General features: G+C 35.2%; 2 protein-coding genes across 6 annotated transcripts; both read right to left on the reverse strand.

Annotated features, from left to right (window-relative positions):
- Positions 1–114: 114 nt before the first annotated feature.
- On the reverse strand, positions 115–16,140 carry mei-9 (DNA repair endonuclease XPF mei-9). The gene is made up of 16 exons (XM_022071692.2): positions 16,001–16,140; positions 13,589–13,768; positions 13,075–13,255; positions 12,144–12,296; positions 11,472–11,585; positions 10,558–10,706; positions 9,002–9,180; positions 8,453–8,610; positions 6,989–7,243; positions 6,646–6,825; positions 5,490–5,627; positions 4,277–4,510; positions 3,767–3,940; positions 3,150–3,290; positions 1,868–2,071; positions 115–1,073 (listed from the first exon to the last, which is right to left on the reverse strand). The coding sequence occupies exons 1-16, from the start codon at positions 16,066–16,068 to the stop codon at positions 891–893; spliced, it is 2,691 nt and encodes an 896-aa protein (XP_021927384.2). The 5' UTR covers positions 16,069–16,140; the 3' UTR covers positions 115–890.
- LOC110833530 (UPF0669 protein C6orf120 homolog) lies at positions 16,109–26,791 on the reverse strand. Of its 5 annotated transcripts, none has more exons than XM_087355713.1 (6): positions 26,645–26,791; positions 24,917–25,123; positions 23,630–23,746; positions 22,425–22,650; positions 19,191–19,270; positions 16,109–16,369 (listed from the first exon to the last, which is right to left on the reverse strand). In XM_087355713.1, exons 2-6 carry the CDS (start codon positions 25,078–25,080, stop codon positions 16,339–16,341), a joined length of 618 nt encoding a protein of 205 aa, XP_087211839.1. In that variant the 5' UTR covers positions 25,081–25,123; positions 26,645–26,791; the 3' UTR covers positions 16,109–16,338. The 5 variants fall into 5 exon arrangements, with proteins under 5 accessions (XP_087211839.1, XP_087211836.1, XP_087211838.1 ...); XM_087355710.1 differs by lacking the exon at positions 26,645–26,791 and adding an exon at positions 26,217–26,358; XM_087355712.1 differs by lacking the exon at positions 26,645–26,791 and adding an exon at positions 26,121–26,318.
- Between the last annotated feature and the right edge of the window lie 781 nt (positions 26,792–27,572).

Here is a 27,572-nt window from a genome sequence, read left to right on the forward strand (position 1 = left end):
CATCATGCTCTGGCCAGTCCCAAGGAAAGGATTCCTGGTACCCACTGGATAGAAGGCTAGGTGTCTCCCAGATTCAATCTCGATGCAGAGGCTAGAAGAAAAATACTTTGCCCCTTCCAAGCACCCCAGTCGGTTCATTTTATGCATCGTACAATTTATAAACATTTACAGCATTATGCAAGGCATTATTTAAACATTTTGGATACAGGTATCAAATGACTGAATAAGTAAATATGTGTAATTTCACTAAACAGCTATACTTAAATTACATACAGTTTATCATAAATATTGTTGATACGCCCTATGAAAAGTCATTTTACTTATGTCCATTATAATCATTTGGGTTGTGATTGTGTGTGAACTTGTAGGTGGGTACAAAAATTCCATCACTACAGCCAAGCATCCCCTCCCCACCAACACACACACAGTGTGACAACCCAGAAGACCACCCTGGAAATCCTTCCTGACATGACAGCCTCAAATCTTTTATGATTTTATTCACACTATTTTATATAGTAACCCCAGATACTGCAAACCACACATTTGGGAAATGGGCAGACTTTCCCCCTGTACCTAGTGCATTCTGAGCAGTAAGAAAGGTAAGTTAACTTACATCTCCAAATTACCTCTTCAGAAGCTGTCTCCAGTTAATGTGAGAAAGTAGGTAAGACAAATATTAGTACTACTCCAGACACAATGACAAGCATTATTCTAACACCCCTATTCTTCTGGACATCAGGTGTCCAATTCAAAGTCAAGAATCTTTATGAACTCAGCTCCACAGCCCTTATATCTGAACCACACCAGATATAATTCTTGCTGTTAATTGTAGGAAATTATCAAATGCCAAACAAATTTACATTCTTTCACCTCATGACATGTATAAACATTCAGAGATGTCCTGGGAAGGAGTACACTTTTCGTCTCTTGAACGGACCATGACTTTTACCTCGCCCTCTTCCAGGGCCTTTGTAACCTACGTCAAGTTCTTCTATATGATGATATGTTTTGTGAAGTCCATCAAACAAGTTTTGTGCTTCACTACTGTTGTTCACCATCTCCACCAATTCATCCTGTACAAAACAAAGTCATTAAATACAGCCACACAGATATAAATTCTTAACAGAATCAAAATCATTTTTCTGTAACGAAACTTTATTGCAGTTAAACATTCACAAGTTTTTGCACAGAAATTCCTGTATATCCCTATATTTGCATTTGTGTTAGACCAGAACATGAAAAAGACTAAAAATATTGCAGTAGAATATTCTGGCATCCTAAACCACAAACATGAATTACTTATTAGCACTACAACAGAAATGTATACAAAATGTCCCAGAAGGAAGTGATAAAAATGTGTGCAGAGAATATATGATACAGGAACACCAAAACATGCCTCCCATTATACAGTAGAGGGAAACACAGAGATTAGCCAACCAAAGATGGATGGTACAGAAAGATTTCTTGTACTCTCAAGTGCATATGACGATTTACAACATAATTTAAATATCAGCAACATTCATTCACAAGTACTGCAATGCAACAAGATTTATTTTCTCTGATGCTCTGCATGTAGCCACACATGTTTATAAGTATATTCTTAAGTATGGACTGCTGTATGTGTGCAGCTCAAAATTTTAGTCTGATTACTACTGCTGCTGTAAGCATTTTGAGTGCTTAAGTTGCATTCCATAAAATCTCTGACCCTGTTCAATAGGGTTTTTGGAGATAGTTACATAAAATTATTTGTGTACATTGGTGTAAGTTTCATTTCTGCATGCCTTTTAGTTTTCATTAAGTATCTGAAACTGCTTAGATCATTTGTATTGTCTGTATATCAAAGACTGCTGTAAATTACATTCCTTACCTTGGAAAGAGAAAGCAGGTGGTCGAGGGACTGGCCTTTGAGCAGCAATGAGCGCTGATTCTTTGTCGTCACTCCTGGTAACTTGGTCATAAAATCGTGTATAGCGCTGTTCCACTTCTCCAGCATGTCTGAGTCCTGTTGTCCTAAACTCATTTCCATTCCCACAGCCACTGCTTTTTCTGCGTCTGGTTCTTCCCGTCCATGCTGCAAGTGTTTGATTCCAATCTTCACAATAATCTAATGTTTATTTATTTGTGATTTATTTAAAGACAATGGCAACTGCTCACACTATATAGTGTCAAAATAATCTTGTGTATACGCGTATAGTGAATCGTGCTAGTAAATAATTCAAAATAAGCTCTGGATAATTAATTCGGGATGATTTATTTATTATTATTTGTACATAACACATACCGGCTCAAAGGAAATATAATAAATGGAGTTAAAAGGTAGGTGGGGAAAAAAACCCTTCAAATAATGAAAACAGCTATACATTTTATGCAACAATAAAATATTCTCATACAACAGCATAAGTCTGTGTTCTACATATTTTTCTCCATTCTCAAATTTGTACTGCAGGATTGGAGCACACCCTTGAGAACACATCAATAAACTTTTGGGCTTCATAAAATACAAGGAATTTTTTGACTGAGTGTACTGTAAACTTCTCAACAAGGACTCTGTTCCATAATGTAGGTCCCATTGATGAACTTTTTCATCACAAGAAAACCTGTACATTGGATGTTACACATTTTTAATTTCTTCCACAAAAAAGTAAACCCAAACTTAAACTGAAAGTATCTCCCCTCATTATCTTCTCATTTTAGTACCACATTTATAACTTGTTTTATTATCAAGTTTAAAAAAAATGGTATTGGTACACCATACTGTTGCAAACCACCTGAAAGAGCGCTTTACAAATAATATACAGTTATTTCACGTTGTTCACAATTATAAGATGGCCCTTAATTTTCCAGATTCTTAAATACAAAAAAATCTAGATATGGTACTTATTATAAACATGGCAGTCTTCTGGGTTGTTGTATGCACAGTCTTTCAGCAGCATACCAGTGTATCATAGGAACATACTGTCTCAGTCTTAGGGCTGAAGTAAGGACGGTTAGGAATGGGATGGTTTATATACAGCCCTGAAGAGAATCAGGCCAAGACAACAGGCTATTCACTATAAGGCACAACAACCCACAAGACCACCATCTTTATTCACATCCCTATCAAAACCTCAAATCTTACTCACATAGTATGTTTCATAACCTTGCATTACCTTGAGTTCTTCAAACAGCTGAGCTGTTGCATAGGGACTTGGTGACCAGACAAGCTTCAATTTTGGGAAGTTCAGTGTCAAGAGTTGGAGCTTTGCTGCAACATCATTGGATGTTACATTATTGCTCACATAGTAAGTTCCCTGCAAAAAACAGCGTACAGAAACATAATATTTTATAACATTAAGGCTCCCTTCTTACCACAGTCCTTAAGATACATACCACAGAATTGCATTACAGATGTAACTGCACAGAGCCCCTTTCAAAATGCAAGACAGTAGCTAAATTTTGAAATTCAAGATGAATTAAAAAAGTAACAAGAAAGTAAAAATGTCCTACTATATTCCATGTAGGTGCTGGGGGGCTCTAGATAAGGATGAGTAGTTCATAAAATGTACCAGCCACACTTTACCCCTGGGAAAGGACCCTGATACACATTCGACAGTTGTCTCTGTATTACTGAACAGTGTAGTCCTTGAAAGGCTACCATATTGACTAACATAATGATAAATGTGTATTTTATAGCATAATATCTAGTAGATATAACTGTTTTGTTAAATCCACCAACCACTTGTATCACAGTTCTTAGAGTAAGACTAAGTAACTGAAGACGTTGTACCTGTAATGCAAAAGGCTTGTTCTGGTCAAATTCAATAAGAAGCATTGGTTTACTGTAGTGCCTTGTCATTGCAAGGGCTTGATTGTACAGTCGGCCAGAGTTTAGAGAGCCAATCAGATCACTCACACTTTTCCTCTCCACACACAGTTCAGGTGTTAAAATGTAGTCACCAACCTACAACAATTATATATTATAAATTGAATGGTAACATAAAACATATAAATTCACATCCTGTCTTTTTATTTACAGATTCTGAATGGGATATAACTGTGCAAGGAATCCAACCTTATTCTGAGGTTTGGGTACACCTGTGCCAACTTTATATGGTAACATTTCTGTAGCGTTAAAATTGTTTATCTGACAGTGTTAAATTAATACAATGAACTATTTCCTGTATTTAAGATGATAACATGTACAATAACAGTCTTTATTTCTTGCATGTATATGAGTTTTATAAACATGTTTCTGAATTCCTTCATGTCAATGTGTAAGAGTTTTACTGCCACTAACCTGCAAAGTCACAGGTTCAATTTCTATGCCCCTTTTATGAATCAGTGCTGGTAATTCACTTCTGAACTCTCGCATGTCTACAATAACTGTCGAAGGCTTTCTGGCATTCAGGTCAGTGGTGCCACCTTTACGAGAGCTTGTCGGTGCCACAGTGAGATTAGGTCTGGACATGTCTCGGGACAATTCCAAGCATTCACCAGACTTTCCATCCTGATCTTCAGGCATCACCATCGACTATTGGCAGTTACACAGATATCAAAGATAATTCATGCTAAAATTAGATGTAACACTCCTTAACCAACGTGAGTTCCTTTCAGAAAAAAAGGAACAAAATACCCTGGCATCAGTAACTGACCAAAGTTGGCTGCCTGTAGCTTTGTTCTTTCATTTATGTGCCTAACATGCTAGGAAAGCTACTGACAACATAATATATATACATCTTCTCAAAGGAACTTGTTGTTGTGAATAATTATAACTGAAACAATCTTCGAATGCCAAAAAATTTAACCCTTCATAGGGTCTACTTATAAATAAATGTACTTTTTGTAATTTCTCGTCTCATAATATCAGTGAGAATAGCGGAGATGACAGCGGCTACATGTATTTTCATTTATAATTTATGTAAACAGCCATAAGTAATCAATGAACTGCATTAACCAACAAGATTTTCAATATGTAATTACAAGAAAGATATCAGTTCCATGATTTATTTCTAGTACTTATTTAATAAAGCTTATTTTAAAACAAAAACAAATAAATTCTCAAAACTGATACTGTATTGTCAGCAGTAAAACCTCTACCAATAAACTTCGCTGCAAGAAAGAAAAATTTGTGTTGAACACTGTAATACATTTATACATGCTATAATTCAGTAATTCCCACACAATAAACTTAAGAAATGAAGGTTCCATGAAGCTCAATAAATGGAGGTTCTAATACATGTAAACAAGTGCAAATATGAAAGGACACAGTGAAGAGCCATACAAGAAAACAGTACGGTCTGTCAATATCTTGTAATGCTTCACAACGAAGATACTAAATACAAAAGCCACAAAAGAAGAAACTATTATTCCTTCTCAACCCTCTGGAAATTAAGCCCACAAATTTGTTCCACTTTCTTGAAAACAAACCCTGCCCATTATTATTATCTGGTTACAATTGCAAAATGCAAACACAGCAACATAGAACACAGAAGTGCACCATCAATTCCTACCGCTTTCTCCTTGATGAGGAAATCAAATGCCTCTTTCTCACGCCGTAAAGACGTAAGAAACGCCTGTTCCTCCACTGAACCACCGAACATCATGAAATAGACACGAAGCTGAATTTCTGGGTGACTGCTTTTATACACCTGTTATAAAATGTGAAACGAAAACATTATTGAAACAGCTGTGGAACATAAACAGACTCACACCCCAAAACATTTCAAACGAAGGTTTCTGATTTTCACATTTTCTTCCAAAGTTTGGCTTTTCAAACAAAAGACTTCATTTCTAATAGTAATTATAACATTAAAACATGCATTTTACAGAAATATCTGAAATACTGATACTAGGGGTTAAAATAAGTTTATATTTCTACTCATTAGCTGCATTATCAAAATATGTTACTTTCATAAACAAATTACACATGAATATTTCTAACTTATGCTCTTGAATTTTATAATTTTGACCAGACACATAAAACTTGTGTATCTTGGATAAATATGCAGCACGGCACACATTCCTACCGTTTATACTTTGGGACTGCAAATGCTCAATGCTCAATAAAATGAACTAAGAAATTTCTTGTAATTTTGCAAACCATCCTCTCTGTTGCCAACAAAATTAAAGGGTAAAATATGGAAAGCAGATATATATATTATATCTGGTCTCTAGATATTAAAGACAAACAAAAACTGGAATTCATTTAAAACTACACAATATAGTGAATACATGGACTTAAAGTGAATGAATAAGGAATAGGGAAAAGTACACCATGTGAATAATTATAAATTATATTAGCATATCATCATTGTGATAGGATCGCAGTGAACAGACACATTATTCTGATGGGAAAATCTTGAAGATACGGGTCCTTTAAAACACAAATAAATGGGATGTGATTATGATAATGAGATGGTGTGGCAATGACAACAACAGTAACTGCCTTAGTAGTAAAAATAAATAAAAAATAAGTAATAATTTGTGGTGTTGTAGATTATAGTGATCTGGTTCGGACAGGCTTCTCTATGCAGTAACGCAGATTCAAGTTCCATAATATTATAAAATAAATGAGTGAAATAATTAGAAAACTTACAATAACATTAATACCTGTTCTCTAATTTAATGTTATCTTAAAGCCTGATAAACTTGACATAACATTCTCACCTCAAGGCGTCTCACAGCAGCCATGTCTGCATCATACATAATGACAAATCTGGGCTTAATAGTTTGCAAAGTCCTGGGTAATGCAAGAGGATCACCATATTTTTTGAAAGTCTGCAGGATCACAACTGGAGGCTTAAATGTATCAGCTGGCTCTTCTTTATCACCACCCTCATTTTCAACCTGAATGTAACAGACATGAAATAATGGAATTCTCAAATACAGTGTTAAGTGCTGTTTTTATATCACATTCCATCATGCGTGAATAAGAAGCAAAAGTGAATACACAATGATAACTGAATATCAGAATCTGGACTTGCTGTTTAAATTATTGTAGAACAAATACCTGATTATACTCTTCATATTGGGCTTCTGGTTTGTCTTCTTCCTCACAGTCTGGTTTTGGTCTCTGAGAAAGAGCATAACTGTCTTTGCTATCTTCATCATTCTCTGGTTCATTTTTCAATTCATCTTCCGGTGTCACAATTTCATCAGATTTACTGAGCGATTTTGATGACTGAGGAGCACTTTGTTGCAGAGAGCAGCGAAAAGCTTTCTCGTAGAGGCGAAGCAACATGTCATGAGCTCCAACTGTGAGATACTATAATAGACAATAAAAAAAAACACTGATTGTGGTATTCTGGTTTGTGATGTCATGCACTTTTATAGGTTTTTACCAAACATTTCAGAGAGATAATGATAACCACCTACATGACCACATAGTGTCAGAATTCAGAAAACAACATTCAATATATTCACCACTATGAGAAACTCAAATCTCAGACAGTTAACCTCTACAGGTCTATGCAAAATGCAACAGGACTTCAATCCTGAAGATGTATGCAACTGGAAACCACCTACAAGACTGCTCAATATCATAACCAAAAGACCACAATCAACATTTTTACCAGTGTAAGAACCCTAACAGACAACAAACAAACAAACACAGCTGCTGACCTTGCAGCAAGGGTCCATTCATTATTCAATAGTAGCTAACAGACTGGGAAGTCAATACCATGTTCACAATAGCCTGCCACTGGTCTTACTTGCCCCCAAAAAAATCCAATTCAGACACATCCACATAGTACTTAAGATCTACTTCAATAAATTCTTCCATTCATGTGAGGTCTTCCAAATGCTTTTATAACCAAAATCATATATACACACTTCTCATCTCCCATGAATGCTACATGCCCCAACTATTTCTTCTCAGTGATTTCATCACCCTAATATTTTGTGAGAGTTCAAATTATTAAATTCCTCATTATGTAGTTCTCTCCAGCCTCGTGTCACTTCTCCTCCACATAACATTTCCATTTTCCCTCACAGTGATTAGACAACTTTAAAATCCATATTAAAAATACATAAAGTTATAGCCTTCCACCCCTTAATCATTACATTTTCAAACAGGAGATGGAAATATAAAATATTTTGAAATAATGATTAAGTATTCCTCTGAATCTAATCAATTTAAGCAATTAGTTTCTTGTTTAATATTATTTTTATTTATTGCTGGCATTCCGAAATATCTGAAATTACTAATTTTTTAATATTTATTACTTATGTTTATATCAAGATTTTGTCCCACAAATTGGTGATGAGACAAGAACACACATTTAATTTTCTTTGTATTTACTTCTCGATGAATCTCCTTATTAGCATCTATCGGTATGTCTCTATGTGAGTTATACTAATTCTCTTCTAATTGGAAATTAGTTTTCTTTTAAGTTTATAAACAGCCAAGAATTCAGAGACAAAGATACAGTTTGTAACATAAAAATCACACCGGGGTTTGGATACATTAATGTACCTGCATGAGCTGGTTGCAGGTCCTGGAGTCTTCAACAAGAACAAGCACCTTATTGTTATATGACAGATCCTTTCCTGCTGCTTGCTTTGACAGCCCATCTACTTCTTTCAAGATCTCAGACAGCACCTCCCATTTGGGGTTAACTTCTGGCTGCACCTCTGTATAACATTTTTATTTAAACATAATAGCACAGAAATAAAGCATGATCTCTATCCTAGTTAAGTGTTCAAACCAATTATCCAATTTACTGGTAAAATTATTCAGAAAGAGAATGAAATAACCACATTTATACATTGTTATATGACTAAAAGTATTATTTATTTTTAAGATTAATTAACAATTTCAAATTATGTTGTTTGTCTCTGGTAATTTTTCCATGACTTAAAAAATCACTTTATCAACCATGCACTTAACCACTACAATGAATCTGATTAGCCTTAAAAGTACATGATGAAAGTTATGTTCAGATACTGGGATAAAAACGGAAAGGTGTAAATGTATGATCAGATGATACTTAACTGCACGATGGAGTACAATACATTCACATACCTGATGAACTGTCCTCTTCCTTCTTTCTCTGTGCCCCAAGAACTCTCTGCTTGGAGACAACAAATAAAGTCTCTGCAGCGTCCAGCAGTAACCAACCTGAGCTCTTCATTGCATACTCAGTACTTCGCAATGAATTCACTAATGTATAGAATGTCACACAATCATATTTAGTGAGGTATCTGCAAAAAATATGAAACCCAAGTCAGTTTAGATTCTTGATTTGTTATGAAACAAAACAGTTATATTCTTTAAATACTTTCATGGTGTAATTCTTTAATGCCAAACTTATAGAAGATTTCTGGGATAATTTCTTTAGAACATAACAAACTAACTGATATTTTACAGGTTGTATGTTTCTCATCAAAACTCCACACATAGGAAGGTGAAAAATTCTGGGATTTGATCTACACACAGCCCTCTTAAAGTACAACCCATCAGCGACAACACACTTTTTCCACCACTGGTACAATTACTGGAAGCAGTTCTGGAATTTCTCTAGCTGGACACCATGCAGAGCATCTTAATTGCAGCAATAATCTCTTGTCTGCTGTTGAAGCAACAGCCACATAAACAGTTGCTTCATTTAAGGGAAAAGAAAGAAACTGCATGGTGGTGAATCAGGCAAGTAAGGTAGATGAACCATAACAGTACTGTGTATAGCAAGCTCTTCTTGCATGACAGACAAGCGGTGTGCAGGCTCACTGTCAACAACTTCCAAACTTTCATTACTCACTGTTTACATTGCGTTTGCTGAAATACATCTTGCAGCCAGCACAATATCTGAATGTATCTTGCCTTCTTCACAGTGGCACCATGAGGAATGAATATGTAGCGCACAACACCACAATAGTTAAAAAAATCCTAACATCACTGACAGTACTGGCAATACTTTGTTTTGTTCCAAAGTCATTCCTCAGAACATACAATTATGTTAATGCAACAACAAGTATAGGTTAGGTTAGGTTAGGTTAACAACAACAATAGCAGCAGCAGCAACAAGAACAATAATCATAAACTGTACTATACTATGTGAGCACTGTTTTATAAATAAATCTGCTAGATGGTAAGAATGTAGGCACACACATTTGAATGTTATCATTTTTCAGTGTGTAAATTCCAAATTAACAACCATTTTCTGTAATTACATAAAGCTGAGGAACTACTAATTCTTTGTGTATATTAGGTTATTTTTAAATATAATCCTTCAAAACTATGCAGGAATATACTAAACAACAGCAATAATCAAAGTCAATTCTGACAACCACTTAGAACATGATGATGATCTGGATTTTGGTGGCACCATGTACACTTGTCAAAAGATTACAATGTTTTGGGCAAACATACTGTCTCCATCTTCAGAGGAATTTAAATTCTTCTCAGTACATTTCTCCAAAACATTGGCATCTACCAATGAGTCTACGCAATGCCAAACCCAGAACAAGATCATCGCTGCCACGAAAACATGAAATCTCACTTAGATAATCAGTCTACATGAGAACCAAAATGTATTTCTGAAGTTCACTAAGTAACTAAGAAAAGGCAGATGAAGTAATTACGAGAGTACAAGACGCAGAGTTTTGAGGTCTGCAACCAGCTGCTTAGTCTTCATACTCAGCTGATGCCAGATTGGGTCCAGTTGCATCTGTAAGATTTTGTGGAATGACTTAGAGACAGCATTTTCTACTGTTAACTCATCTGTATCCAGCTGTAACAACAAAATTAACATAGAATTAATCATATCAAAGGCAGCTGTCTCACTTAATAGCAAAATCATATATTATATCATAAATATCACATGCTGGCCCTATTTTATATTTTAAGGCTGTAGTAAGTACATGCATATGGTGAGGCTTGCAGAAGTATACAGCAATAATTATACTACTTAGTCATCCATTACTGTGCATAATTTCCATCAGTACAGGTTATAAATTAAAATTTCCATGCGTAATTCTTAACATGTAAGTAGTATTTCACATATAGTCTGTACCTATTTTTATGATCTATCCCCAAAATGTTTTTGTTTCACAGCATACGAACTACGGTGACAAACGATGCTTGTTCAAAGAGACACAAATTATCAGCACCCTACATTGTGGTGGTAGTGATACTCCTACTTAACAATTTTATATGGCAGCAATGTTGATATCATTAACGGTAGGAAATTAGAACTACAAAGATGGAGTATCCTCTAGTAGCATAATGGCATGAGTCATGGTGTTCGTATACTAAGTTTTATGAAAATCTGTTAATTGGTTCAACATTTACTGGGGGAGGGGGGGGGGGGGGAGCAGAGAGAGAGATATGTACACAGGGATCTGAGATATTACCATAGCATAAGTCCATCTGCACTTATAAAACAAGAAACTAAGCTAATTGCAAACAAAGCAGAGTAGCTTCAAGTAACACGTAAATTTGCTTAATATGACAGTTTTATGTGACACCAAAATTCAATAACACTGATATCACTCACTGTTTGGTTGATATGTTTCAGTTCCTTCACAGTGAAGTTCATCAGATCCAGCATTGCTGTCTGGATCTCTAACATAGCTGGTGTCAATGGGAGATGTAGCTCCATAACTTGTGGCTATAAGAAAAGTACAAATCAGTTTCATACGCATGTAAATCTTAACACATAAGTGCCAAAAAGCAGAATGGTTATTCAACCCTTTGAAGTTTAAGCTCGTCTAAGTAACATAAGTAAAAAGAAGATGGCTGTCTTCTGGGGTGTTGCACCATGTGATCTGGTAGAAATTTACCAACATTTCAGATATCCTTGCTCCCTCAATCATCAGGGCAATGATGGAGGCAGCAAGGACCTCTAAAACGTCAGTAAACTTCTACCAGACCACACAGCACAACCACCCAGGAGACAGCCATCTTCTAACTCACCACCAAGAAAACCCCAAATCCTACAAACATTTAACATTTAATATTCAGTCTGCACTGCAAAGAAAACAACTCATAACCTTTATAAAAATCAGTCAATTAATGCTGTTTAAAGAAATAATCCATGTTGACTCTGAAAATCACATGAAAGCGACAAATACATTTGTGGGCAAAACACAAAATTACTGATTGTCAAAGGAGGTGGTACACAGAGTTCCCACTAGGCTTTAATAGGTTAAGCAAGGACATAAGTCACCTTGCACTTATCCAAGCTGGCACTGACTGTGGCATGGAAGCGTGGCCAAAGGTACAAGTTGCGAACAAACAGAGTCTTCATAATGTGCTCCACCTGGGAGAAACCAGCTGTGAATGCTTGAGGTGAGGTTGAAAATGCCTTCACAAACCCAGTCTGCAAAGGAAAAGGAAAATGCTCTGTGCACTTTTTATCTAAGTCCCACTAGCGTGACCATTAAAATAATTAGATAATTTTAGATTTTAAATTGTTTAGACTGTCTGATTTTGTTCAACGTTTCACAAGAAACTGGAACAAGACTATCTATAGCATGTACAAATTTTTAGATTCATCATGACATTGTTGAAGTAATACAACTTCCATATTCATGGTAGAAGTGAACAGAGTCAAGAAAATTACATTTTGAGATGTTTTAGTGCTACATCTCTTGTAAAAAAAAAAGCAATACTGTAATTTGTGGAGTATATGTGCACATACTGTCAGAGGAACTAAATCACCCCAATTGGAGAAAAATACCTCTCACTAATTTTCAAAGTTATTTTGGATATTTCCATCAGGCAACTTTTTGTATACTTCATGTAAGTATCTCACTGATTTTGAGCAATTACTTTGTCCATTATGACAGGTTGATTACAATATACCTAATTTATTTGTTTTCAAGAACAGGCTGTTTTCCTTCCAATTTTTGGAAAGAAAGTGGTATAATTTGAATACTGATGCATTTCACAATTTTTATTTTTGTATGCACTTCATAATTACTTCCATAAGATGCAGTATTCCTTGAACAATTTATATTTATACATGTGGGCAACAAATTTCCTGTTTTGTTGAAACACAAAGGTATATCACCATGTTCACAGAAAACTATTATGGACTGAGTAATTTTAATACAGTTCACATCTTCACAAGTCTATTAAACAGAAAACCTCCATACCTTATTCTTTTGACGATAAAGACGAATAGCAAATGCTTCTTGGCATGATTCCAGTATTGTGTGCGCACGGGATACAAGAAAACCAGTAACATGTGAGATAGGAACTCTGTCCTTCAGGAGGTCCACCACCAGAATGCGGGATGACACAAACAACACGCCACCTTTCAAGTACACATGCTCTCTGCAACAGATTCATCAATATACCATAAAAACTCAACCTTGAAACTTTAAAACAACAGCAATTATATAATTTTCTTTGTGTGTATACATTATATGACTGTGAATTTTGTTTGTATCGATAACTTATCAGTCCTTCAGACATGATGCTACATTTTACTTTTATCAGCTATACATTGAAGACTATAAATAAAATTAACTAAAATTTTTCACATAAGCAATTATGGACTATAGCTTCAGGGGCTGAAAAGTTTTTGCATTTTCATTTTATTATGCTTTACTCTGTGTTCTCTTTGTAACAAGTTCAAAGCAACAAAATTAAGAAAAACTGTTCTACCTGTCAGATGCACAATATTCTGTTGTGATTATTTTTGGCAATGGCTTCACCCCCCCTGCTTCTAGTTGTGCCACATAGAACTCCTCCTCCTTACTTGTGGTTCCCACAACTATAACCAGGTTACCTGGGTCACAATACACCTTCAGAAGATTAAGGAAGACTGTCTCAATTCCTAGACCCCTGCAAGTCAAAATAAAATATTGATACTCTAGGAAGAACAATGCTGCCTCACTGAAATCCAGTATATATTGTTCTATACTCCGAAATGCAACAATAGGGGATTATAAATGGATTCAACACTACCTACAACAGCTGGGCACACCAGATTAACAAATATATTTTATTAACGTGTCTAAACATTATACATTTAAAAAGATATTTCTGAATTTATTTCTTCCTAAGATTTGTAACATCTCACACACAAAGTAAATGCAAGGAAATCCCTATTACTTTCCCTTTAAAATGACAGATTTGAACATTAAACAACAGAAAACCTTACATAGAGGAAATTAACAATGAGATTGATGGTCCTGTAAAAGAAAAATTGAATATTAAATAGAAAATCCACTGTAGAGATGATACATTTTAAAATGTTCTAACATAAATAAATCCAATGAAGACACCATAAAAATATGTTAAGTGTACAGTTCAATTAAAGTTTTTGTCAGTTTCATGCAGAAATACTATAGTCCAACCAAAACCTGAACACCACCTATCTCAAGACGGCTGTTTTCTTGGTTGTTGTACCACGTAGTCCGGTAGTTTACCGACATTAAAGACGTCCTTGCTGCCTCCATTATCAGATGATGGAGGCAGCAGAAACCTCTGAAATGTTGGCAAGCTTCTACCAGATTACACAGTGCAACAACCCAGATGACAGCCATCTTCAGACTCACGTGCCGTAAAACCTCAAATCCTAAATCACCTGTCTCACCCACATGTAAGACATAACATAGCAAGCTCTAGAATGGATAGAAGAAAGTAATCAGCTAATAAAGAACTTTCAGGTGGACGACACTGAGTGCTGATGCAAAGCATTATCAATTCCTGGTATGAATGTGTGTTAACATCCAGTATGTTAATTTATATGACAAATTTCAATCTTTATTTTTTGGTGCATTATTCCTATCACCCCAGTTAGTACCTGGCAGAACATGACTGTCAGCATGTATATGTATACATGTATTCGTGTTTGTGTGGACAGGTGTATTTGCATGCATGTATTCAATGTGTTAAAGAAGACAATTCCAATTGTGATTAGGCAAGAATAACTGTCTGAAGCTAATCCTATGGCAGTAGAACCCAAGGTTCAACAAAGCCTCTTTGATTAGCAGGTCTACCTAGACTGTGTTAATAATTCTTTACACACATCCATAACTGCCAAGCACCTATCATATGAAAAGCTCCAAATTTCATCAACTATTTAAGTTTTTCATCTCAGTTTTAAGGTGTTCTATATTTCTGAGTATAACCAATAATCAAACACTAAAGCTGCATAATTACATAAGTTAAAATGTCAAAAGTATTTACAATTTATTTGTGGATTCACATAGACAAAATTAGCTGTTAACAATTCTTAACCCTTTTATACAAGTGGTACACATGTACCACCTGCTCTAACAATCTGTGATTCTGCACTTCGATCACAGGCTGAATCCACAGGTTTCATATGATTCTCACAGTAAACAGTGATTATTTCATCAAAATCATTAACAAATGGCATTTGTAATGCAGAGGTGCTGTCGACATTCGTCCTCTAGTTAACAGCACCATGTGGACCAACATCAACATCTTCACCCCCACGATAATTTCAAATCTCACAGACATCTCATTTTCTCTAAGATAAGACCTGGATTTTTAATAGTAGTCAGATAAGCTTTGGCCTTAAGGAGTTAATCAGTTATATGGTGTTATAATGTTCAAACATGTACCTTTAATTGTACAGTAATGCTGAGAATGTAAAGGCTGTAATTTGTATACTTCAATGAAAACAAAGCATTGCTAAAATATATGATCAATATTAATGTCTGTGATAATGGAAGTATCAAGAACATTGATAAGAAAATTACATTATTGATCTTCTGCGTCATAATGCCATATGGACTAGTAGGTAGATGCTGGTGTTTCAGAGGAGCACACTACCTCCATCTTCAGCTACAGTACACATGGCATTACAACCCAGAAGACAAATATCAGCATCTTCACTATCATCAAAACCTCAAGTCTCACAATGATATGGACAGGCTACAAACAGACACAAAATCATCGACAAGGTGGTATGAACAACTAACATGTAGCACACTGAATTATGTGAAGGTGATTATATAACCAAACGTTCAAAGAGACTTCCATAAACATTAACAAATTTATACTGTAATTCAGAAAGACTAAGATATTATTAAAAATACTTACTTAGCAGCAACTAGAAGCCCATCTTCATGAAGAATGTCCAGAAATACTTGATTCTCATATTCCAACATAATGACAGAATTATTTTAAACGTTTCTTTTATACAAATGCTAAATAATCAAACAGTTTATTAACAACATCAGATTTGCAAACAATATGTATCTTCTAAAGTTACCACACGTAACTATTAATATATAGTAAAGAATTCATGTAACTCAATTTGGCTGAAGTACCATTAATAGCAACACACTGAAAATATGTCCAGTTCTAATATATAAAGTAGTAGCATATATCTTTTCACAAGAACACCACGTCCACCAAAACGTCGAAGAAAGACCACATCAACGTCCAAATGAAAGACTCCTCATCAACCTGACAAAAAATAAATAAAAAGGTAAAATAAAATAAAATTCAAATATAAATATCCTCAACTGCTTACATCCACATTAGATAAAGATGTAGACATTAAAAAACCCATTATATTACTGTGCATAAATAGATTTCACAATGTTATAGTAACATATAACATGAGATTTCAGAATATTTCAGTTCAGGTAAAGTAGCAGAAATGACTGCTTGTATGTGCAACATACATAGGTTTAAGCCTCAATGTTAGTAAAAGTTTGTAATACCATTTCTGCTTCACAGTATTCACTATTCAGCCACAATTTCTGGCAGGTCAAACTGGTTACCAGTATCTAGGAACTTCTCTAGCTCACAAGAAACTGTGACAGATTTGCTTCAGGGCTCCCAGAAGGAAGCAACTGCTATCTCTGTAAGTCTTCCTTCATTTGACTGCTTTTATACCTATTACAAAGACTAACTTTATCTGACAGGACCCACAGAGTAGGTACCCTCTTACCTGGAGATGAAGCCAGTCTTCAAAATGTAAGGAATTTTAGACTTTTAATTTTTACACAAAGAACATATGATGTCCAAGCAAATATCATAAAAATTCCAGATATACTCATCAATACACATGAATATGTTCACACACTGATACACATAAGCATCTTATACACTGACTGCCATGAACTTGGTCATTTTTCAAATTCAACCGCACAAAATTCAATAGCTGACAAAAATGACCATGGAAAAGTTTGTAAAATCAATACGTCCATCTGTTTCAGCTTGTTGGAACAATTTCAACATTATTTTAGTCACACTTAAACCAGCTTCAGTGGGTCACTTATCAGACTACATTAATATTTCACAAGCGAGCAAAAAGATCATTGCTTCAATGCAGCAAAGAATTAGAAGTCACTGAGAATGTTGTCTCGAACAAAATACAACTAAAGGAAGTTCTGCAATCTGCAATAATAGTCCTTGTTCACAAAAGACTGTCAGTCCAATGAAACTTGTATGTAGTGAATCACACAATGGATTATAGCTCATTGCAAAGCCAATCGTCTGCAGAAGTAAAACTTCAAAAGTTTTGGCTTTCTATCAGTTTCAATAACATTACTCAACATCATCGAGAAAGTGTGAATCCTGATCAGATAAATGTTCCCAATTACTCACAAATCAAATACATGATGAATGTCAATAATTCAAATGCTGCTTTACAGCTTAACATATGTAGTATGTTAAATATTATAAAACAAAAGCAAATAATTATTGTTTAAATTAATTTGGGGCCTGTTTTAAAATAAACTATCAGCATTTCCAACTAATGGACCGACTTCACTAACTCAAACGCTCTTCCAGAAGTTTATATTTTATGTTGTCAGGTAATAAATCAAAAAAGGAAAATGTTACATTTTACCAGGATTTAAACCCCTTTTCTCAACAAACAATCAAAATTTAGGCATTACTGGACTAATTTTACTCATTCAATATCCCTTTAAATTTTCACATTCATATATTCTTGATAATGGTAAAACAAAAGACAATCAGATTTCAATGGGATTCAAATCCTGTTTCACACAGAGTAACTGACTGATTTCCATAACTGAAGTGCTGTTTTAAAGTCTAAATTAACAAAATTTTGGTCCACTGTAAAATCATATAATTGTATGTACATCACTGGTAATCAAATCCAGACACATACAAATTTTATAGTTATAAAATTAAAACAGAGGGATTGCATTATGATGAGTAATGGCAGGTGCACAAATTATTTTCACACTGCATAATGATTTCAGAACCCATTGGTTTCACTTCTATACCAATACAACATTCAGAATGCACCCACGAGATATGTCTCCCGTCAATATGAACAGGAATTTTAATTTTTTATACTACAGATTAGGATGACTATGCATGCATTTCTTTCAAACTCCTTGCTGATTTTAATGAGCTTTTTCTGGTCCACAGAATGAATCTTTGTGTCCATATCATGCACTGATTTGATTTAACACATTTGATATTGAAGAAAATGCTAAAGAGTCAGGTAATTCATTCTTCATGCATATAAGAAAGTCACCTGACAGAATACAGCATGGTGCAGCTTTCAGCATTTCAGCATGATATTTGTATGTTTGCATGTGCTGACCACAGTAAAGACAGAGATGAAAAGAATTTTATTAGTATGTAGCACAACATAGTAAAGATAAACCATGTTATTATCTAAATGTTTTGACAATATCAATACAGAATACACTCTTGCATGCCAACACCAAAGTTTTAAATTAATTGAGAGACACGTGTAAAATAATAAACCGAAGAACTTTGTTAATACATCATTGTTAATGAAGAGTTTGCCTGCCCATGGACTGATGATTTAGGTAAAGAGAGAATACTCAAAAAATATGACTAGAGTCATAATAAAAAAACACATTTTAAATCTACTAGCCAATTCTGAAAGTCCACTCATTCAGAGTTTCGCAATATGCTCCATGCAAAAATGTTAATACTCAACGGTGGTCTCCATTAACTTGCCCAAAGCATGTGTATGGCTAATGATGCATTTTATCTGATCAGACCTGCTGTTACACTCTATGGAGTACCACTGAACCAAGAAAGTAACACAGAAGACCGTTTATTTTTTAATTTTACAAAGTGGTAGCCAGGCTAACACAGCTAACATGGTGGACACGAAGCCTCTGCCCCTGACAAGCTGCCACTTCTGGTCTCAATTACCACTGTGGTGGTAGATGTATATTTTATAAAATGTGTATCAGTGAAGTACATAAGCCCATTTTATGTACTCCTGAAAAAATTAAACACATCTATCCTTTTCAAAAAATATTACCTCCATATTTGGTCCAATGGATGATGAGTATTATGCTTCCTTTTTGAACTCTTGCCTTGCGTATAGCTTTTCTCTGGTTGCTAGAGATGAAAGAAAATGTTACCAATAATGATAGTTTTCATAAATTTCCCAAAGTCCTTGTTGAAGATATCAGCATTTGCATAGTGTCAATACTAATTATGGGTATTTTAGACAGAATCCATGTTTTGCTTTATTTCACTTCTCACATAAATGAAATAGACACCTGAGAAAACTGTATTTTATATGTTCCAGTTCTTTAGGAACAGATCCACTTACAGAATTTGAATTAATGCTTTTTGTTAGTAAAATGACACAAGTAAAACGTCCAATTAAGAAGATCAGAAACCGTATTTATTGTACAGAAATGAAACATAAAGTTAGAGTTATATCATGTGATTGGCAAAACATGGTGATGTTAACTTCTGTCAGGAAGCTGCTATTCTGTCTGTCGTGACAGAAATGGCATTTTATGCAGGAAAGTTCATTGATGCCAAGTGTGATGGAAGAACATGTGTGCAAAAAACTCTACAAGAAACTTGAGAAGATGGCTAAGACAACTGACAAAATGCTCAATTATAAACAGATTTCAGTGTAGAATGGTGTATGAAGAGGCAGTGCATCTACAGAAACTACAGTGCACCAATTTATGAAACATATTTTGAAAAACTCACACACAGGAATCTACTATGCTGATGTACAAAAATATCACTGTCAACTGTATAATACCAGAAATATTAGTCACTCTTACTACATTATTTAATATAATACAATCTACGTCACGATTCAAAAGACATTTCAAATTTGTAACTTCAGAATACAGTGCTCCCAAACTATAAAGCGCCAAGGTAAGTAACAGGGTGTTCAGTGGTATAATGGTGATAACAATTTACATTCATATGATGGAATTCTCATAACTATGAAACAGCAAATATTTAACATAAAAGAAAAACATTATAAGGTAGTTGATGGTTGGTTACTCAAGGTGCTGTTTCAAGTGAAGAGATTGTATAATGTCAAATAAGATGGGAAGACAATCACTCTGGTAAATTGAAAATAAATTAAGATGGTAGTGGTCATTGTCTACTTTATAACACCTAAATATTCACATAGAGAGACTAAGTAAAACGCCAGAAGTGTCAGTCAAAATAGCACATGAACCTGATGAGATTCAAAGTGGGTATTTCCAGTATAAAAGTCCAAAGCAACTTCACTTGTTCAATTAGGGTAGTTTGGATCTTTACTCCAATGGCAACCGTTATCTCAAATGTGCAAACATTGTTTATTCATGTTAACACACAGAAAATATGTTAAAAAATATGAGGTATAATTTAAAGCACTGAGACAAATGAATTCATATCTCAGATCACACTGTGCAAAAACATGGCTGCAATAAACTTGTCTTGATACTGCTTTGGTTTTTTGCATATCGCATTTAGAGGGATAAAACATTTATCATGACAGATGAACATTCTAAATACCCTTCAATCATGAAAAACCAACTGGTCGGTCAGTTTAACATAAAATAAGTGTTCCATAAGTGAGACAGCAGCCCTATTCACCAGATATGGATCCCTGTGATCAGGACTCACTCATACCTAAATTACACCAAAGGAAACAAAAAATTATGCTGTCTCCTCTGACAACCTCCCAATTAAACACAGTTCAACAATCTGAAAATGTTATCACAATCAATAATATGTTAACATAAAACTCTGTAAAATAGCCCAATAACAATGTTGTATGATCTGAAGCTTTCACAGCAACCAAGTATAATTAATTCTTCTCGGGCTACCAGCCATGTCAGGTGGTTTAATGTTTTCTCCATTGAACCACCTGACATGGCTGGTAGCTTAAGGAGAATTCATTAAACCCTGTAACAAATTTTATAAAAATCTATTTTGTGGTCCTTGAGTTGTTACGTCAGGACAGGCAGATGGACAGAAAGAAAGAGTGAAGTTAATACACACATTTTTGTAATATCTGGTTTTAAATTCATCTATAAATTACAAATACACCTGAACAGCATGAAAGTAATACAACCTTAAAACGATTAAATCAAGTCTTCAAAGAATTTTCAGTAACATGTGGTGTTTTCTGAACACATCTACAACTTTTTTCTCTATATTTACTGATTTAATATTTTTCTAACCAGTGTATCTCTAGTCTGAAGCTTTCCCAGAGAAGCATTAAATTATAGGCCAAAGGGAGGGAGAGATCTGGGAAGACCTAGGAGGAGATGGTGCCAGAACAGGCAGCCATCTAAACCTTGACAGAGGACGATGATGATTTACTGAATTTTTCAAATAAGAAATGAAACACAAAGATTCATTTACTAGTAGACATATTTTCAAAGTGATCAGTTTTTAAATATATAGTATGACACAAATTATTTTAGAATTGTTATTTTCCCTTCTATGAGGCAGCTGTACTTAATTTCTTGATTTTACACAACCATCACCTACTCTCAGCTTTATATGACCTAGGCTACAATACTGCACACATACAAGACATAACATAGCATTTACTGATGCTGCCAACAACATGCCACGTGGATACCCCTCAAGAGCAGTGATCTGCCACATTGATGACTTAAGAGAAGTGTTGAAGGAATTGGAAATAACTGATACATGGACACTTTCTTCTAACCTCTGGACTTATCTGATGATTTTACATGCCAGGGAAATAAGCAGCTTGGACTAAACTGGAAAGGGATATCACAAGGGAAGCGCAGTGAAAAGCAACATTTTCTCATTAAACATCAAGTAAACTTATTAGATAACCATTTTTGCATTTACACATGTGCAATTGTGCAAAGATGCACACAGCAACTGAAGGAAGAAATACATACAGAAATACATATAAAAATAGGGACTAAAAATTGCTTCACTTTTATCAGATTGTTCTGTCATCTAAATGGCAAGAATGGATAAAAACACATTTTCTGTGCTAAGCAAAATATACTAAGGCAGGCCTATACAAATGACAAGTGCCAGGTTACCATAGCACCTACATTTTTTTCACATTTTGTATTATTCCAGCTTGTGGTTTCAGAGGTGGCTCCTAAATTTATAGGAAACATGTGCAGGCCTGCACTAAGATCTTACTATCTGAATGCAATTTATAGACTAATCAGCATCACAAATTTTTATGTTAAGGAAAGTAAAAAACAAAAATGTAATTCAAACTATTGTGAATATATGAAGCAATACTCACATTTAATGAAGCGGATTTCTCCTTGGCACTGTATAGCTCACTTGTTTGCCATCCCTTCTCTTTGCCAGCATCTTCTTCCTGCTGTTTATTCTGTTTCAGTTCTGTAGTGTACGGATCATAGTTGTCTGCTTCATCATCACCTTCTCTGTAGAAAACTTCCAGCAAGTATAAGCTGACCTCATGTGAAATGTGACCATATAGACCAATTCCTATTGGCCGCGAGAAACTGTAGCAGTAGCAACAATGTTTAAATTAAAGTTGTATTTATGTATTTAACACAGTAGGACCCTCTCACATAACCCCTAATTTATGTCACATGGGTCCCTTCTCATGTATCAGGTCATCAACATTTACACAGCTTGAATACATTAAATATACTCCATTCTTACCATCACTCATTCCTGTTGATATCATCTCTCATTTATCATATGCTTCTCCCATGTTCCTCCCAATTTTAACTAATAACGTCCTGTATCACAGACAAGAAAACTGTTCACAATGAATAATTTTCTTAATGATAAATTCGTAACAGTAATTTAACCATTTCTTACATATTAAATTCATCTTCCAACCCCAATGTAAAGTGCATGTTTAGCATGTTCCACAATCCCTTTATAGATCTCCCTCTGCAACCCTTCAGTTTGCATCCATCATGCCACACTTCTCCTTGAATTCCTATCACAACATTTAATGTATTCTTACCTACCCCAGATATATTTCAACCTGGGTAAAAAAGGTTAGGGAAGCCATCTCTGATATACCGCTGAACATGTTTTGTCTCCCATTAATATTAAATCTGGTTATTATTATGCCATATACTGTATTGGTATTTTCCAACTGACCATTCCCTACATATGCACAATTTACTTTAGACACCGAAGTAATATGCACTCTTTCAAAACCATTATAAAACTCATGCATCTTAGGTCCAAATATTTTCTTGAGCATTCAAGTCATGTGTGTGTGTGTGTGTGTGTGAGAGAGAGAGGGGGGGAGGAAATTGGTGGGGGGAGAAGTGAGAGACACTTTGATTTCAGGGGTGGAAAAAGAGCATCTTATAGTTAGAAGGTCCCCAGGCAATGCCTGCTCGTCCTTCTGTTAAAGATAAAGTAAGAGTGAAGACGTTAGTGCGATAGCTGGCAGAAAAGCCGGAATTTTGAATTTTGTATTAGAGGAAGCTGAGGCTATTAAGTCATGAAACTCACCTCCGTGGAATATGTATAACATCAAGGCCACAAGTTGAAGACTGAAGACAATATGTCTCCGGTTCAAATGTTGGTTTGCTCACTGTCTGCGACACATATAAGTCAGCATCACCCAGCCTACCAACATGACAGAAGAAAAAACATAACTGTAACAAATGTATTTGTTGCCACATTTTTCTCTTTCATTCTAAAGACCTTTGAACATTATGTAAAAAAATAAAATGAAAGCATGAAAGTGGTGTAACTTATTACATAATGCAGACAAGTTTAGGAGAATATTTCTACAGAACATATTCAGTAACTAACCATTTTATTACTGTTTATATTATTTTTTTTAGGTTTTCCTAATTTGGTATCAAGTGATGCTTACAAGCAACAGAACTGTTACTGGACTGTTACATTATGATGACCCTTGATTGGCACAAGAGGGAAGAAATGAGAAGGAAGAAGAAAATGGGGGTACGGAATAAAACAATGGCCTCTGATATCACTATAAAGAGAAATGGTAATGGAATATACCTACAGATATAATGATATGATGGAAAATTTTAACCTTTTATTCCCACAAGACACAGCACCAATACAGTATTACACAGGATTTATATCACTGTTCCAATTGACTTTTGAATACAAATACATCCTTTTTGTTTAAAATATATTCACTAAAGCTACAAAACATATAAGCATGACATTAAGATCTATGTTTTTATGCCTGCTAGTAACACCTCACTAAAATCTCAAAACCTAGTAAGCCTCACTAGCAGCTATCAGCAAACAGACCCATATAGAGGCATACATCGTTTTATGTGCTTTGCTTTATTGCGCTTCGCAGATATTGCGTTTTTTTACAAATTGAATGTTTGTGGCAACCCTGCATCGAGCAAGTCTATCAGCGCCATTTTTCCAACAGCATGTGCTCACTTCGTGTCTGTTTGTCACATTTTGGTAATTCTAGCAATGTTCTCGCATTGCTTTTGAGACATGATGCTATTGCACACTTAACAGACTACAGTCTAGTGTAAACATAACTTTTATATGCACTGAGAAACCAAAAAAATTGTGTGACTCGCCTTATTACAGTGGTCTGGAACCGAACCCACAATATCTTCAAGGTACGCCTGTACTTTCTAAATGGTACCCATTTGTAAGCAGATTCAACCAGGTTTATGTTGCATCAGAACCACAAAGGCCATTACAGAGTAACAGATCAGTAACTGCAGTTTTACTATATGAAAGACTGCTTAATTTCTACACAATTACATTGTCATAGAAATTGAATCAACCCACTTGGAATAGAGGTAGAGTGTGATGGGGCCTTCATACATCAAACTGTAGTAAGTATAGTTGCCACGCCCAACCTCCCCAGCCACAGAGTGCAGCAACTGGTCACCAGATGTCACCACCAGATGGATGATGATGAGGAAGCAACATGAAAAAAATACTGTTTCCATCCTAGTCTCAAAACATGCACTTCAACAGACTTCACTGCCATCCCTGCAACATCAACCAAAAAAAATTGATTATTGTCTTAAAGCAAAGCAATAATCATAATACAGCAGGTGAGTATGAAAATGACTCTCTTTTGCCATGTTCTGTTGTGGAGTTTTGTAGTTTACTAATGTTTTAGACAGCCCTGATAACAGAGACAGCAAGCACCTCTAAAATATCAGTAAACATCTACCAGACTAAATGCTGCAACATACCATAAAAGTCATTTTCACATAAAACCTATATAATATAAAGGCAGCTACATTAATATCTTACATCTCACAAAGAAAACATTTATGTTACCTGCCATCCAATTCTAGTACTGATCAACAGCAGTTACAATAAAGTAATGTTATTAACAAAACACTAATAACAAAACTGTCATTAAAAATATGAATCAGCATGCATTATACCAAAATTGGAGAGCCTTGTAAGAAGAAATTTGAATCTCAGTGCATAAAAGTGCCTAACTTCACTGTTCTAGTTAATGGACTGTGACCAAAATAAGCAACGCCAGTTTCTGTATATGGATGGGAAGTGCTGTTCTGTACAAACGTCTGTGTTCCACACTGTAGACTAACAGAATGACACTCTTAACAAAAATGTTCACAAAACATAACTTTCAAAACTGTAGTCTGGTGAGGAAATTGAATAAGTCTTATGATTTACTTCTATGCCAAAGTGAAATTGCATACAAAGACCCAGATGTCAATGTCTGTATAACAGGAGCTTCTTTGCTCGCAACAAACCCGCATGTTGTAAGCAATTTCCATGTTCTAGTTATATTTCACAATGTCATATATAGGTAACAGGCCGGCGATTATTTCTACACTTCTTCAAAGTAGACAAACGTTAAATTACGTTATTCCATTCGCCCAAATGCAGCCAAATCTTTGTCACAAATACGAAACTCTTAAAAGCAAACCGTCACAACATACAAGCATACGAATAACATGTAATATTGAGGTTATGTGAACCAACGAAACGATACATCGCTACATACCTCAGTTATCCATTATCAAAATAACTTCTTTCCGAATAACAAATCAGATCCTCTACCTATAACACTAGTTCTAGTCTTTGTAGTTTATTCCAATACCTTTGCACAGCCATACATTTACTCAGCCGTCTGTATTAAAACTGCAAATAAACCATGAACACCATTCACATATTACCCATGTTTAAACACACATTCATCGGTTGCCTCACACAGATGAAGAACCCTTCAAACGCCTGTGACGTCATATAAGACATACATTCATTTATGAACACGTCTTCTGCATGACTTGTAGGTAGATATACCAATGTTCCGTAGGAACATACTGCCTTCATCTTCAGGGCAGAGATGCGGGCAGTATGTTACTCCAAAATGCTTGTTTCTACTTACAAATCCACATGGTATATCAACCCAGAAGACTAACATCGACATCTTCAGTCTTTTATGCAGTAAAAGGAAAACACCAGCACGGTGTAGTCATCAGTAGCTGGTCAATACGACTAGTCTTTTATATCTTATCAACAACATACCCAGCAGTATTTCTTCAACTGTGATCCTTGACACAGCAATTCCTTGAACACGTATCTTAAAAATGTTTGTTTTTTGCCACAGTTCTTTGACCTGCCTGAACAGGGAGCACAAAACATACTTTTCTTGTTCTCATAGGTTTGGAAGGTGTTCAACATGAGCTTTGTAGCCTGTACTCCTCAACTGATGTTAGGATGAATAAATCGAGGAGAATGAGGTGGGTGAGACATGTGGCAGGCAAGGGGAAAGGGAGAGGTACAAGATATAGGTTGGGTGGCCCGAAGAAAGGAGACCGCTGAGAAAACCAAGGTGTCTGTAAGAGTATAACGTTAAGATGGACCTTAGGGAGATAGAAATCGATGGAGCGAACTGGCTGCATCTAGCTCAGGATATGGTCCCAGCATCGGGCTTTTGTGAATACGGTAATGAACCTTCAGGTTCCAAAAAGAAAGTGGGCTATACTTTGACAAACCTAGTATACAATCGAATTTTCAAACAATTTCTTGCACCATAGTGTGAGTGAGTGAATCAATGTACTTCTAAAGTTGAATCAGCTACGTTTGTTTAATGATACTAATCCAATTTCAAAGATTATATGACGCAGAATGACATCATTAAGTCATTTTGACATGGCTACTGATGCATACATTCATTTCTGACATGTACACTGAATGGAAAGACGTAGGTATATTTTCTTCTGAAAAAAACTGATTAGAGTATAAATAGTCTGGCCTGTTGGGAAGTGTTATATTTTCGCTGTATGGCAATAATGAGTAATATAAGTCAAGGATGACTTTGGTGACCTAAATGCTCCCCTACATTTAACTTAGGTATTTTATATCTCATAGAAAACTACAATTTCATAAACTTAAAATGAGTAATCTTAAAACTTTACATACCGTGTAGTGTATTAGAATATAAAAATAAGCA

This window comes from Zootermopsis nevadensis, unplaced genomic scaffold (assembly GCF_977971745.1).
Source record: "Zootermopsis nevadensis isolate Lab colony 2312 unplaced genomic scaffold, Znev_1.0 Znev_ptg000025l, whole genome shotgun sequence".
NCBI lineage: Eukaryota > Metazoa > Arthropoda > Insecta > Blattodea > Termopsidae > Zootermopsis > Zootermopsis nevadensis.

What these genes read in the sequence shown, in the direction of transcription:
- mei-9 (XM_022071692.2), bottom strand. Translation starts at nt 16,068, where the DNA reads ATGTTGGAATATGAGAATCAAGTATTTCTGGACATTCTTCATGAAGAT. An exon ending in GAATATTGTGCATCTGACAG is followed by an intron (nt 13,256 to 13,588) that starts GTAGAACAGTTT and finishes AATCTGTTGCAG; the next exon opens with AGAGCATGTGTACTTGAAAG. An exon ending in CTGCTGTGAGACGCCTTGAG is followed by an intron (nt 5,628 to 6,645) that starts GTGAGAATGTTA and finishes ATTTTATAACAG; the next exon opens with GTGTATAAAAGCAGTCACCC.
- LOC110833530 (XM_087355713.1), bottom strand. Translation starts at nt 25,080, where the DNA reads ATGGAAACAGTATTTTTTTCATGTTGCTTCCTCATCATCATCCATCTG. An exon ending in AGAAATCCGCTTCATTAAAT is followed by an intron (nt 19,271 to 22,424) that starts GTGAGTATTGCT and finishes TTTCATCTCTAG; the next exon opens with CAACCAGAGAAAAGCTATAC. An exon ending in CCATTGGACCAAATATGGAG is followed by an intron (nt 16,370 to 19,190) that starts GTAATATTTTTT and finishes ATTTTTTGTCAG; the next exon opens with GTTGATGAGGAGTCTTTCAT.